The following is a 15,396-nucleotide window of genomic DNA, read 5'->3' on the forward strand; positions in this document are numbered from 1 at the left end:
TTTAATGGAGACCTGCACAACAACAGTATACACCTCGTTGAAGACTTAATACGCGTAAGCGTGTAATCCCCCGTGTCTCGACGGTTTCTCGATGCAGAGTCATGATTACCCACCAACCCCAAGCGATTAGGTTACCGCAAATCCGTTCCTTGTTGCGGTGATTGCCGATCCCAGATTGCCACGTGTCTGGAAACTCACCTTAAAGTGTTTACACTCCTACTCAGCATTTTTGTATCTTTTTTGAACACTAGAATCTCGCGAAATTTAGGATAGAAGAGAAATACTATCCCTTATATTTCACTGTGATCTCTTCTCTCTGAAATAGCGTTCCGAAGGCCAATCATCGATTCACGCCCACCATAAAAGCCCATTAGCCGCGCAACCCCTTCACCCACGGTTCGATCTTACATCCACGTTCAAAGCGGGTCGGGGTGGCATGAAGGCACACGCGCGTCTCACGGGTTGCACGCAAGTGCAAGCATCAGGATCGGCCGTATCGTCGGCTTGCGGTAGCCCATGGTTATAACGCGGATCATAATAATTGCCGAAACTTGGCTCAAAGCGGCGCCGGGCATTCCCCTTATTTGCGAAGGGTTATAGTTTAGAGACCGAGGGCAAAGGTCGAAGGCGTTAAGGGAGGGGAGCGTAAGATGTAGGATCGGGGTAAGAAAAGAGGCGAAAAGAGGCGAAAAGAGGCGAAAAGAAAGGAGGAGGCATCCGTGCACGTCGTGTTAGACACGTTCGACCCTCGAAAACATTTTCCAGGTTGAAGCGTCTTCTGCCGTAACGAAAGCGACTCACCCCTGTGCCTCCCGAGAACACCCCCTTCTTCTGTACGTCGATTTCGTGGCCGTTGCTCGGCACGCCGCGGAAAGAGAGACGTTCGCCTCGACTCGGCAAACTTGCGGAGAACTTCGATGCCGGAACTCGTCCATAGAGGAGAACGGAACCGTCGAGACGGGGCCCTTCCACCTTCCGCCTAGCGTTGGTTGGTCGGAGCTAAGCTCGGCCGTTAGGTTGCTTGGTTGCTTGCTTGCTTGGCCGCGCGCTGATCCCTATCGCCTAAACGAGGTTTGGCAACGGCGCTTAGCCGAGGCCTGCCTCGAGAAAAGAGTTTCATTAAAAGCGGGTAATGAGGCAGTCGGGACCGAGGCTCGCTCCTGCTTGCGAGATTCACGTTATACGCTTTCGCCGGCTGAACTGCCGTGGAAGGGGGTGCTATTATTTTGAGGAAGAGTTCGATTAGCGTGGACGACGACCCTTGGGATGGGGTTGAAGAGAGAGTACCTCGTCTAATCCTAATTCCTTTCTTTTCACGGTGTTCCCGGTGTGCATGGCCACTTCCGAGTTTTCTTTTTGCTGCGTTCGCCACGCCACTTGTCTAAATTTCAGAGGGGGGCACTTACTTGGGGATGGAGCGCTTGAAACTTCGAAGCTCCTCGTACTTCAGGAATGGACGTTTTCAGATTCATTACACTTCGTGAGGTATAAGGCCTCGTAGATTTTATTGTGTACTGCGGGCGAACAGTAATCGATAGTTTTCCCAGTGTTTTCGGTAAGTCGTTCCTTGTCTTACCTCACCCTATATCGTAGAACGTGCCAAGAGACAGCTCTACCACCGTCGCCCACGGTCCACTCGGCCAGAGATCCTCCCCGAGTGGCGAAACCGCAACGCAACCAAACTACCGGTGGTTGCGAAGGGGTTGAGAAGTGCAGGGAACGGCTGTGTGGGCCAGCAGTAACCAAAATTTATATACAAAGTATCTTTGCTGACCAGTTGCCACTGGCGAATAAGTAAAACAGTAAACCGAGATGCGTGGAAGAGGACTCTGAACTAAGGGGTGAAGTCGCGTCCAAATAGGGGAGGTGGTTGCGGTCTCAGGTCGTAAATTTCATCCTAGGAATGCCCTGAATTTTTCTGGAGAGTCAACTGAGTCGATTGTCTCTCCTGTTTGAGAATTTTTAAGTAAAATTGCTGATACAATATCAATATTTTTATCACTAATCCAATATCACATGTGACTTCATTTGTAAACATTTGCTATTTGCAAACACTCGCATAGTATTCTAGAAATCATTTCAGTTTCTTTCTCTGGATGAAAGAACTTATGTCCTAGGATATAGGAGCCCAAGAATGTCATCTATTTTTCAGTCGTAGCATGTACAGTTATTTTGTAGCGGTAATGCCATACAAGTAGCAAGAGAACAAATATCTTCTACCTACGTCTCCTCTTCCGGTATACCTCAGTGTTATCCATGTGTTCAAGTTCCTAAGTATCTACCTAGGTATCGAATCAATAGCCCCATTCTCAGTGCCCCTTAAATATAATCCAGCCTGGCTGAAGGATGCACCGTGCATCTTTCCATTCACTTCAGAGGTCGGTATATCAGGTTGGCAAAGAAGAATCAGCTTCTTGGTACCGTTCTAAGTTATTGGTGCAACGCACATAAGCGCATAGTATGTAAATGAACGTACATTGTACCCGATACACATACGGCCCGATGTCCGTAGCGTTTAGGCGAATTACACGGTAAATTTTGCACGATATCGAATGGCCGCGTTCCATCTTCTAGCAGGTATGTACACGTACAGTATAGGCTATACATGGGCGGTGAGGGGAGTGAGGGCAGAACGTAGACTATAAAGCATAACGTGGGGGTTGCATCGGGTCAGATTTAATACTAGAAATGGGAGGGTGTGGCGGACGAGCTCGAGAGCCACAAGCTGGCTTCAAGCGTATCGTGTGCATAGTTATTTCAACTTGTACACTCTTTCACAAAAGCCAGCTCTTGATCGCGTAGGATCTTCTTATACAACCTCTACTCTTCTTCGTGGTACACCAAAATTTATCGACACAGGTGGAAGTAGTAGTAAATTATTTCTTCCCTTTTAGACTTATCGTTGAATAATAATGAAACAATGTTAAATGATTCTAAGTTTCGTATTTTTGGAGGGTAGTGTACATACGTACTTTCGTATAGCACTGTAAGGCCTATTGGTATACGTAACCACTTGGTATACCTCCAGTTGCATGCGGACGGCCAATGCCATCCGTTAAATGCAATAAACACGGAATCTTGCAATTCACTGCTTGCTGCTAACGTGCTCGCCGTTCCTCCGTGAACTCGCGGCAAACGACCGTTTCTTGCTACGTCGCGGGTAAACATCGCTTGGAAATTAATTAACGCGCCACTGGAAGTAAGCTTACAGACCAGCTAGTTTACTACTTCATCGATTTAATTAGAGGATTCGAATGAATACCTGAAATCCTATCCTGTTGAGTGGCTGCTATTAATTTATCGAAAAATCCCGCGAACGTGTGCAGGTACTTAGAAAAAGATTCACTCAAGTGATTTACAAGAGCTCTCCAAGTGGAACGCTTATCTGCTTTTTATGAATTTTGTTAGATAGTAGGCACGCGTCCTATATTCTTAGAACATTTACAGATTTGTTCATTTTTGAATATTCAAATTTTTAAATATTCAAATATTCAAATTTTCAAATATTCAAATTTTCAAATATTCAAATTTTCAAATCTTGAAATATTCAAATTTTCAAATTTTTAAATCTTCAAATCTTCCCAAATTGAAAAATCTTCATAATTTCTTTCTACATTCTTTGTCAACACTGATCTACAAACGTCTAATCTTTGTAGATGGTAAATATTTCTCCTGAACGTCAAGCAGACCCAAACCCTTCGACTACCTCCATCCTTCGTCGCGTTGGCAGAGTAACGAACGTGCGTGTACGTCTGCGACGCTTAAGGGGTTAATGAATTCTGTGGAAGCACGTACGAGTATATCTTCGGTGAATCGTGGCCGGTCGCCGAGCAGCAAAGTGCAGTAACGAGTAATCAACAGCTCGCGATGCGAGCCAGAGCACACATTCATTCGGCTAAACGCGCGCAGCCGACGTGCTGAGGAGAGAGACAGTAGAGGAGAACGGTATCCGTAGGTACGCCGTTTGGCTGTAGCTACGTAGATGTGTGTCGTTAGTATTTAGTGTTTAGTTAACATCGGGGATGGAGGAAGCCGCCAGTGTTTGTAATTGGTACAGTTTAGGAGCGACGAAAGCGATTGTGTACCTCACAGATTTTACCATGGCCCCCCGAAGACGCGGTCGTAGAGCTTTTGTCTGCTGGATAGCAGCGATACGCCGTTTCCCCTGAGACAGTTTCAATTCGGCGCGAGGAAACGGCATGCCAGATGGCGCGGGTACGGTATCGCGGTCGTTACTACAATTAGATATTCGCCTCGGTCTGATCTCCAAATAATAACACCGTGCAACGACGAGCAAGCCTCCGGCTAGGACTTCTGCCTCCTTCCGCGCTATTTACCTTGCGAAACGGATCATTAATTGACGATTAGCTCTTGCTGACGTCTTTATTGCTGTTTATAGTTTCAATCATCCGACTTTGATAAAAAATTTCAAGTATTTCTAATCGCCTTTAAATTTAGGGCTTTAGAACCATGTAGGTATTATTTAGAGATTTCAAATTTTTTATCATGACTAATTTTTTATGAAATTCTCAGTTTGCATTATCACTTCTGTAGTTATCCAAATTTGAAAGAACTTTTATAAGTCCCTAGACCACTCACTTTACGTGTCATATTGTAGAGACCAGTAAAAGAAATTTGTCTACGTTTTTACTTCATTAGAGGACACCCATGTATTCTGTTTCCCTTCTAACGTGTCATTACTGTCGCAGTAGCCCAGTCGAAGCGGAAATGAGAAGTTCTCCGGCTTCGAAGATTGACGATCATGGATTTCGTGATATTCTCGCCGGCAATATTGCTGCACGCAGATGAGAGACTTTTTCCAGGCATGAGTTAGTATTCCAGGACGCGTATAGCCACTTATTTGGAGATCAGGAGCTCCCCCGTGCGCGACGACTTTAGGCCGGGTACTCTTTCGCCGACAACAGGCCGTATATTTCATTTTTAAACAACAAAAAAATGGTAATGCAACCCCGTGCCCCGTTATCGACTCTGTCCCTGTATATGAAATAATAAATAATCGCGTAAGCCCCGACGCCCATTATTTTTACGTCGACTTTGCTTCGGAGATACACAGTTTCCCCGGTTTATGCCCTCCCCCCTCCACCCTCGGTCTCGTTATATACGCAAAGTACGTGACCTCGGTCACGCAGACTTTCCAGAAGAATTTCGCCATTCGGATACGTCACGATGATTCGTAAAACCGTCGCGAGATAATACAGCGGAAATTGCGCGCTCGTGGTGCATCGCCCAGCCGTCTCGTAAAATTATTCTACGCGATTCTGTAAAAATATTTACTGGCAGTAATTCTGAATTTAATTAACCGATAGCCGAATCACGCTGTTTTCATTCCACGGCTCGTTACAATTTAATCACTGGTTGTAGCGTTACCGTTAACTCCGCCCGTGCCCGCTGCTATACCTCACTGATCTTTTTCGCATTCCATAATTTATGATAAATACGCGAAATCCTTGACCGTAACTGCGCCGAGAATTTTTGGAATTGCTGAAGCGTATTACGCGGTACAAAATCGGCCGCGAGTTTCTGCAGAGCTCGATGTCCTGGATCTTCAGCTATTTTAACGAGGAATCCTGAGAACGTTTGCAGAACTTCAAATAGTAAACAGGAAACGTAATGCATTGTGAACTGCGGTCATGTTTTACGATATTATGACCGCTTACAACCTCCAGTATATTAATTAACGTGTATACGATACTTAGCATTCTTGGACTAACGTTACTGGATAGTCTCGAAAGTAGAGAAACGCAGTATTTCAGGGTTGCCGGAGGAGCCCCTGTGACCGATGCGGATATTCGTGTGAGAAAAGGTCGCGGTCGAATCAGCGGCAATCAGACTGCGCTTCGACGCCCAGCTTGTAAACCAGATCGAAAATTCAATTGGATACCGCGGAATTCTTCTTGAATATCAAGTTCAGGGCACGCCCACTTGGGGTGCAGTAACACGAGACGAATAGGAAGTTACACGGGCAAGAATCGTGGCCTTCGTTGATGTCGCAACTGTATCCTGAGACTTCCGCGTGGCGATGTCCTCCACGTATCGGCGAATCGGAGAATTTTATATTTGCTCAGTTGTCGTCCAGTTTTCCGAGTGAAATATTTCTCCGCAGCATATAACGGAGTCCTCCTAGGGTTAACAAGATTGTGAGGCGGTCGTGCGAAAAAATCAGGCAAATCACGGGGACCCTTCTCCTCGAGGGATGAGGGAGGAGGGATGCTCGATCAAACAGAAATTTTCTTAAATGAAGCAGCTCGTTGAGCACTAAATTTGTCGCTGAGTAATCTTGATTTTTGACTTTCTATTAAATTTTGAACACCTACTGAACTAATTTTGAACTCTTCTGACATATTCCTCTTTTTCTTCATAAAATTTTAAAAGATTTTCAAGTTTCGTGATGAAACAGGTGACGCTGCGTAGAAACTCAGAAATAATAGGTCGCTGGTTCGTCGCTCCTCCCCAAGAAGGTGGTATCTAAGAGCCAAGGGGGTGAATGGGCTCGAGAAGCGGTGCTCGTGGGGTGGCGAAACGCTGTCCGAATAAAAATGGGGTGTTTATAAGCGAGTATACAATGTATCATGGTATATTTACATATACCCCGCGTTTACAGTCCCCGGTTGTATGTCTAAGGTGGTCCCTAGCGCGTCTGCTGCCTTTTTCCATCTCAGCAAAGACAAAGGGCCGATGCACACAGTCGATGCAATAAAAATTAAATACGACACTACGTTCTGCACCCTGTCGGAATAAATAACGCTCAGTACTTGTAAGCTCCTAGGAATTCTATTTCTTCGTTTGCAAATTCGCGCGCTGCGATACGGTCCTCATTTCTCGTCCCATAACAAGTTAATTTCATGCGTCTGAGCCAGATCATGAACAGGCAGAGACGTAATTTAAATATTTTTCACGCGACAACCTCGCAAAGGTTTTAACCAGAAGCAGAGGCACGTAAATCCTGTCGAGGAACCGTGTTAAATAGTGCTATTTAATTCTAGTCCTGGAACGTTTAAGCGCTTGTGTCAAGGATTAAATCAAGATTAGCTGCGAGATTACCGGACTACCTACTGTAGGGGGTTATTCACTAAACTCTGCTCTCCTGTCGCGGCCCTCCCCGTTCGCGATTCAGCATTTGGGTCAAGCTACGTAACGTATCATCGTAATTACGCGAATTTGCATAGCCCGAGAAGCGTCCCACAAAAAGTCGCCAGTAATTACGTCCGCGTGAAATAATGTTCCCTCGCGTTGGTGGCGTTTTTCGTGTCCCTCGAGGTTCATTAGGGATCGGTTCTCGTCATCGGACCCGTTACGACTGACACTCGCTGCTGTTCGTAGCACGTGGCCTTGGAAGAAGCTATTGCCCTCACGGGAACTGGTCAGGTTCACAGTTTCTGAGAATCAGCTGACAGATGAGACCGCTGCATGTTCACTGCTTTTCCATTAAGGGCTCGGTCTTTTGTTTCGAGCTGCGTGCTCTGCCAGACCGCTATCAGGTGCGAGGATTTGCAGGAACTGGAGCCTACTGACCTCGTGGCGTTTCCTGACGCAACTGGATCTTTATTTTTATGGTGTCATGTTAATCTTTTTGTCTAACTCTATTTTTTTTCTTGAGACAGGTGAAATTGAAATAAAATTGAGGATATTAATGTTGGTTTTATATCGAAAAAAATTTCGTAGAACCAGTTATCAGTCTCAGAAAGTGTCGTAAGCATTGTTAGTACACCTTTCTATGAAATTACGCAATGATTGATTAGAAAGGAGATATCAAACATCATTAGCGTACCATTGAACACCGATCGTACTTTGGAAGTTCAACACTGGTCGCGGTACACACATGTTAGTATTGTTTACGCCATGATGTTATTTATATGCGTCAAGCCGTATTTGATCAAGTGTCTCGCGATGACGGCAACGACTCGAAGTCGAAATTGGGAAAAAGTGTTTGTCAGCAGACGAGCCTGCACGTACGGTCATGAATAATTTTCGTCTGACTAATGGTAAGAACTCGACAAAGAAACTCGCTTCTCTTCTTATTCCTCTTTTTTTCAAATTTCTTGGATACCAGATGGTTGTTAATTACTCCTGTCGATCTCAACATATTCATTACCCAGAAATAGTAAAATATAGAATCATCCAAATACGCAATTTAAAAAAAATTAAATCCCTTTTTTATTCATTCTCTACTCATCATCAACAAAATTTCTAAAGTATGTACCTTATGATGGCGTGAAAGCAGAGCTCCCTGCGCGCCGCACAGTTTCCCTACAACGTCAGAAGAAGGTTGAGGCGCACGTTGTGTCGAAATGAAGCGCGAAATCCTACAAAGGCTCAGGGAACGTCCTCGAGACCGACATAACGCGAGACACGAGTGTAGGCCGTGAGAAAATGAGGGAAAAGGAGCAGTAAGGGGGACAGGGGTGGGTGACGCGAAGAGCAGAGGCAAGAGGTAGAAACCGCCGTTGGAAAAGTCGGGAGCAACGGGTGCTCCTGCCTACGGGTCGGGCTAATTACAAAACACAATTAAAACAGTATCACGAGAACGCGCTAAGTAATGTCGTTTCGCCGTGAGTCGAGTTAAAACGGACACCCGGTACAGATTCGCAGATTAATGCTCTTTAATAAACAGACCCTGCCGCTATTCGCTGCTATTTCTCGTCAGCACCACCCACCCCCTTTTCTTTTTCCATTTACCTCTCGCGAGAAAAGAACAAAAGAATTGGAACGCAACATTCACCTTCGCTCTTACCTCCTCGCGCACGTGAACGAACCTCGTCACTCACTTTTTCTCGCGCGTGTCACTGCAAGGCTGGTATCATTCACGCGAGCGCCCACGAGCTTTTTTGAGTTTGTTTTTTTGCGCAAAGCTCAGTCGACTTCGCAAAGCTTCAGGTGTGGCCATACGGATTTTCTTCTATTGAAACAGGAAACAAACCACTATTGAATTAAAATTATTTATATTTTTGGACCTCCAGCTTTAGCATAATACGAGGGAAAAGTAGCCGTCTGCAATGGAAAATTTCAGTGGCTATTATTGGCAGCACACCTTGTTTGCAAAGCGAAAAAACTTCCCTTAATTTCATATATATCAGCGGAATTTAGGGGGTCTACAATTTATAAAAATATGTCCACGCGTGAGTGTACAAGGGTGAGATGGGCGAAGGCACGAGTTTACAGAATAGCAAGTAACAGTGAACCGTAAAAGGGAGAGATGAGGGAGAATTAAGCTGGGAGGCACAGTCATACAAATTATGTTTCGTTTTTGCGTCTGCGCTTCTAATTTCCCATTAATTTGTTATTAAACACACATTTATTTGCCCTTTGCATTTTCTACGTTTCACAGTGACGCGTCGCTGAAAAATATGGAAACGAGATACTCCTGCGATCTGCTCGCAAAGTAGGAATTAACTCCCCCGCTGTCCGTAGTTCCTTGCTGTCGAATAAAGGGACTCCGAATGTTTTCTTCCCAAGAGCTCGATTAATTTTTGCATTTCGTTATCGTCGCTATCATCGATTGTCCCAAAGGCACTCCATCTTCTGAGCGACGGTTATTAGTGTTGGAATCCTGCGTACAGCTGGAGGCATCTAGCAACACGACGAGCAAAACATACCGGAAAAAGCGCGGGACAGAGGAGTGGATGGTTGACTTCACGTGTATTTTCTTTTTTCCTTTTTTCTCTGTCTTGTTCTCCCGGCTGCCTGTAAACCGTTTCTCTCTTGTGCCCGCACCCACACGAGCGCTCATCGTGCAAGGACAGGGACCCATACACGCGGAACCACACTCTCGCACGGCAAAACTTAACAAAACAATTTGCTCCAAAGCAAACAACGGCATCCGGTTTACTTGTGAATAAACAACATATTTATTTTTAGAGGCCCGACGGCCGTAACTCGTTTGCTCGAGTCGGCGGCTTGCTTCGGGCCTCGACGTCCTCTATTTGTCGGCCGTTACACGACTTAACGGCCCTGGATAAAAATTGACGGGGCCACAAATATCGTCGTCTGTTTTAAAATTCTTTAACTCTTTCGTGGACCTTGCCGTTCGAACGCCTGGGAACAGTCCGACTCCAGATTAATGCGATTTGTGCAGTGCAGTTTGTGTTGGGATATCGGGAATTTTTTTTAATCATCTTTTTTATGTAACAGTAAGAGATGACGAAGAATCGAATTGTATTTAATTTTTGGGAATGTTAGGAGGTCGTTAAATTCGAGACAATTCTTTTTAAAAGGTGTTCATATGTTACTATGTTTTCCTGTTTCTTAAAAAGGTCTATTAGTCCACAGCATATACTGGTATTTTTTAAAACTGTGAAGTCAACACTAATTACGACAGTGACTGCATCATTTCAATGGCTCGTTTGTGTGCACGAATCAGAGTAAACATTAACGCCTGCTGCTCCAAGGTCTGGTTGCTTGACGCCAGACTGCCAGAGGCGCACTTCCAAAAAATGATACCATACCATTTAATATTTTACGGTAATCCTACCCACAGAACCATCATATTCGTCAAATAAGTAGTACTCAAAAATTTCAGAATATTAAGACTACTCATTTGCAATGTGAGACTACTTCGAAATGATTTTAAATTGGTCGGGGTAGGAAGAATGGAGGGACAAGACATCACGAACTGAAAACGTGAGATTTGTTCTTGTAACACGACCTTTCACCGTTTAAATATTAAACACGATGTTTCACAATAAATTCACAATGCACATGTTATGAATCATTCAACTGCATGTAGGTACATACATTGAGGGTTATAATTAACATACTAGCATCGTTGGCATTCGTGCTCCCGGATTAAAGGAGTTCTAACCGCGACCTAATTCCAAGATAAGATAAGTCGTTAAGTGCATGGTGTGGCAGCCCCTCGCGATACTACCCGGTGTTTTATTGCTACGCCCCACCCCCGCTGGCTCTCCTTCGGGGCTCGGCGAGATTTATTGTAAAATTCGATAGATATTGCCAATTACAACCCCCGCGGCGCTCCTCCTCCCCCACCAGCTCCGCCACCCCCGTTCTATCGGCACAGACAGGAGCCACCTTTCTGGCTGCCTGGAGAATTTTAAATGCGTTTTATGTACAGAGACGACGCGGTGCGTTGCATAAATCCGTCGCCCTGAAAATATGATTACAATCACTGCCTTCGCGCTCCATACCCCCGACCCCTTTTCCGCCCCCTGCAGACACGACCGACCGATAAAACGTTTCATTTCGTCGGAGACTGTCTCGAGAAAGAACTCGAATAATCTTCTTCGATCATCGTTTTTATTGCTGCCTTGTATACTAATTTTATACTCTTTTTACGCTTTCATCGCCCTGTCAAGGGTTTTCCTACGGTTTTCATCCTCTCGATGGCAGAATCTGGCTGGAAAAGAGCAAGTGCTCCTCAATACAGTTATTATGAAGCAACTTGCGCAATTGGAACTCCAATCGATTGCGCTATTAGCACCGTAAACGCTTATCGTCCGTCACGTCCGGTGGTGCCACGTTCCCTATCGACGCATCCTCGAAATTGAGAGACTTACGCGCGCTCCACACGCTCGTGGTTCATCTATCCTCAGCTTAGTAAATTCCAGTTGAACGTTTGAGGGTGATTACGCTCACGTACAGCGAAAAACGAGCTATAGGTGGATGCAGTTGAGTTCGAACATGACTCTGAAACAGGAACAATATCACGTATGTGTTATCTGGTGTTTATCCTATTATTCAGTTCCTACTAATTTCAATTAGGAAGCTTTTACCTGACATATGGAGAGAGTCACAAAAGAACTTGTGAAGTAAAATAATAAAAATTTTCAAATTTTCAAACTTTCAAATTTTCAAATTTTCAAACTTTCAAACTTTCAAACTTTCAAATTTTCAAATTTTCAAACTTTCAAATTTTCAAATTTTCTATTCTGTATTAGATATTTATTCGTGCCTTCTCACGAATTCATAGCGAGTAGCCACATTCTATCTTCCAGGTTAAAAGCCATTTGCTCTGAAACAAACGTGAGACATCGAACGTAGTGACGGCAAAGGCCCATCGGAGACATTTGTTTATTTCCAAGCTGGATGCATCGCTCGTGCACAATACTCGACAACGTGTGCAACGTTTCGCTGTATAATGTGGTGCGTGTCGCCCGACAGCGACGAGTACGACGGAGGATGTCGGCGCGTTGCGTGTTTTGTTTGCGCGTTTCTTTTGTCGCGTGTATGTCCAGCTGCGCGTCGAGACCGCGGCCGCCTCATGCAAATGAAGCGCACAATGTGCCTCAATAGCCTCGCCGTATTTATATATGCTATCCGGTTCATTATTTTCCGTGGCAACTGTTTATTTCTGCCACGACGACGCTGCTCTGCGAACAGGAACGCACCTTTTGCCGAAGGAGCGGGCCGAGAACAGAGAACCTGACCCATCGATCGTCCAAGGCGATCGTTAAGCGTTGCACGCCTCGCCCCTGGCTCTCGTCGCGCGTGAGAAAACCCTTGTACCAGGCGATTAATGTCGCTCGACCCGCGTAACAGTAGCGTTTCGAGAAAGATGACTAATAGTCGGCGACGATCTCGCGCAATTATACAGGAATCCATGATTCATCGGCCAATTGCTCTTTCAATCTTGATCCGCTGCTTGCCAATAGGATTGCACTTGCATCGCTATTTACGGTGGATGCATCGGTCTATTTCGAGCTGGTTCGTCCCTAATTATAACCCGAATTTGGTCACGCATCGAGTCGTTCCTTTCCCCGTTTAGTTAGTTGCTTGGGCCGGGACCCCACCCACGCAGAAACACGCATAGCTGGAGCAGGCTCGGTTACGAGTACCCAGGTTACGCAATCGACCCGTGAGAATAGGAATTCGGCTAATTATACCGCTGCTAAGTAATTTCATTAAATCGGCACAGCTACATTATTCCAAAAGCTGGCACCGAGGGAAGGCACTTCGATTCACCTTTAAGCAGCTCGAGAAATCGAGCTGATAGAGGAGTGGAGCTGTCGACAGCGGATGTATCGAAATTGCATGGGAGGATGCAACGCGAGGGCAAATTGTCGCGTCGCGCAAACGAATATTAATATAATCGTGGTGGCGAGGAAATCCACGGTGAGGTAAAGAATGATGTGATAGCCAACCCGTAAGGGATGCGTCTGCGAGCGAGAGGGCGAGCCACCAGAAGACGAAGCGTTCTCATTATGCGGGCTGATTTATGTGCGTGCCGCCTCGCCGCCGGAAGATTCTAGGTTAGAAATAAAGTTAAAAGAAAAATAAGGCTTACAGGGTGCAAAGTCGCGAAAGCGCCGGAGGGGGTGGGCCGTCTACCCGCGAAATATATTACAAAAATAAGCCCACCGCTGCGTGAAGGGGCATCGAAAAAAGTTTCAAACTGCGGAGTCCCAGAGATCGATGACCCTTTTCTTTGCGCCAGGCTACGTGCATTACTTCCTGGAGGAAAATACTCGAGGAATAAATATTTTCTCACGAAGCGGTTGAGGGCGAACTTCCCCTCGGTGGTAGTATTAACGAGTTGCAGGTCTTTAGTTTTTCTAGAGAAGTCCAGTGGTATGAGTTGATTTCGTAAGTGCAAATGCAGTAGTTTGGGTCTGGCTGATTGCTCTGGTTCTACTGTGTAGTAGTAATATATGTCCGTCTAGGTACAGGTCTATTCTAGTAGGGAGCTGACGATAGTTCGGATATTGGATCATGTAGAACTTGTAGAACGAGAGCTATCTCAGTTTAAAATATGGCATCCCCACAGGAAAAATCGACAATTTATCACTTGCAAGTATTTTCTTACAAAGTTACAATACACAGAATTACCGCCCCCTTTTGAAATAAAAACGCTTGGCTCTCCCACGACAAGACAACAAAATACAGGAAGCCTTTAATTTCTGGAGAAACTCTAATCTTCCCCATTGTACACCATCATAATACTGACAATAATCTATTGTTTCAGGGACACATCGGTGAGAATCCGTTCGACAACGGTTCCTGGGTGAAGGAGCAGTTTCAACCATCCGCGGTTCCTTGGCAGCTGAATCCGCGCGGCCACGCTCGACCCAGTGTGAGTACTCGAAATCTCTATTATATACTTCGCGTGTACTTCTCTGTTCGGGGACGAAAGAAATAAATGAAGGGGAGGGGGCGGGAGAGAACGAGAGAGGAAGCGCGACAGTGAAGAAAGGGCGTGCACGGAGCAAAGGCACTTTGGTGAGTCGAGGAGCGGGGAAAGGGGTGAGGAAGGGTATATAACGCGGAGTCAGAATCCTGTCCGACACAAGGGCTCGGTGTCTGAAATTTGTAATTCCAGCTGGATAAGAATACTATCCCCTCGGCGGAGGGTGAGTAACGACCGCGGAAAAAGAAATCCGGCCACTCATTGTGTCCGCAGGTAGGAAAAATGCTAGAGGGGCATCGCTGCCGCCTCCTCGGAGCATTTTCTCTCAGGAGTCGACACGGCCACCGGCGTCCTCGCAGCCGTTGTCGACGTCCACGGGGCGAGCCACCCTTCTGCCTGGCCTCGCCCCGCTAAAAACCACCCTCTCCAGCTCTCGCGGCTCGCTCACTCCAGCGACGTCGACTCGTCCTGTCACCCGGTATTTATAATACGCTTTGTTTTCCCTCGGCTATTTGTCTTGGGCTCTCGGTTCCTTCGCTAACGTTATTATCTCGCGTTTTATTTTTATTTAATTCCGACCCCCGCTTCATCGTGGCCCCGCGCACTCGACCGACCACTCCGCCGACGCCCGGCGCCGCCGTTACTTATCCGCCAGGACCCTTAACGAGCGAAACGTGTCCTCCGGTTTAGGGAAAACTTTCTGCTAGGGCACAACCTTCTTTTTCGATTCTCCCCTTTTCTTCTGCCCCTCTTCTTCGGGCTCTGTGTTTTTCCATTGCTCTCGCGCATGATTTTATTCGCTGTTAACCCTTCGCTCGAGCGAGTGTGACATAAATGAAAATGACTCACTGCTGCTGTAACCCCTTAACACAGGATTTTTTCACGACATTATGAGAAGTCTTCGTAACTGTCGCGAGGGTACTGGAAGTTAAGTGAGTTTATTGCAGATCTTCGGACATTTTGCAGTTTGAAAATTAGCATTCTTCTGCTCGTTTTGATTAACATAGTGTCTGGATATTACGTTAGGCGAAATGAGAGGGCAAGTGTCAGAGATAAGAGTGTACGGATTGAAACAATAAAGGGATCGTATTTCTAAACGATTCGTTACAGATTTTACATGGTAGTAAAATCGCTGCGTTAGAGTACCTAACCCAGACGCTCATCTAGCTATTGTAAGCAGTGCTTGTAAATCCGTAAGAAATATCGAAGAGGTCAAGATATTCTTGCCATTGTTACGTAATGGGCAATAATACTTTAAGAATTTGCAATCAACATCGGTTACGGTGCAGAAGTTTACA

At 45.6% G+C, this 15,396-nt stretch overlaps 1 protein-coding gene across 13 annotated transcripts in view; it reads left to right on the plus strand.

Moving 5' to 3' along the window:
* The window catches only part of Foxp (forkhead box transcription factor P), a 196,597-nt gene that overhangs the window by 75,707 nt on the left and 105,494 nt on the right, over positions 1-15,396 (plus strand). For all 13 annotated transcript variants that reach the window (XM_076385828.1, XM_076385820.1, XM_076385822.1 and 10 more), the window contains one exon: positions 13,937-14,044. Coding sequence is in view for 11 of the 13 variants with exons in the window: in XM_076385820.1 (XP_076241935.1) it covers positions 13,937-14,044 (108 nt within the window). In the remaining 2 variants the exon portion in view is untranslated. The remainder of the gene's footprint in view (positions 1-13,936; positions 14,045-15,396) is intronic.

Source organism: Calliopsis andreniformis, chromosome 9 (genome assembly GCF_051401765.1).
Source record: "Calliopsis andreniformis isolate RMS-2024a chromosome 9, iyCalAndr_principal, whole genome shotgun sequence".
NCBI classification, from domain to species: domain Eukaryota; kingdom Metazoa; phylum Arthropoda; class Insecta; order Hymenoptera; family Andrenidae; genus Calliopsis; species Calliopsis andreniformis.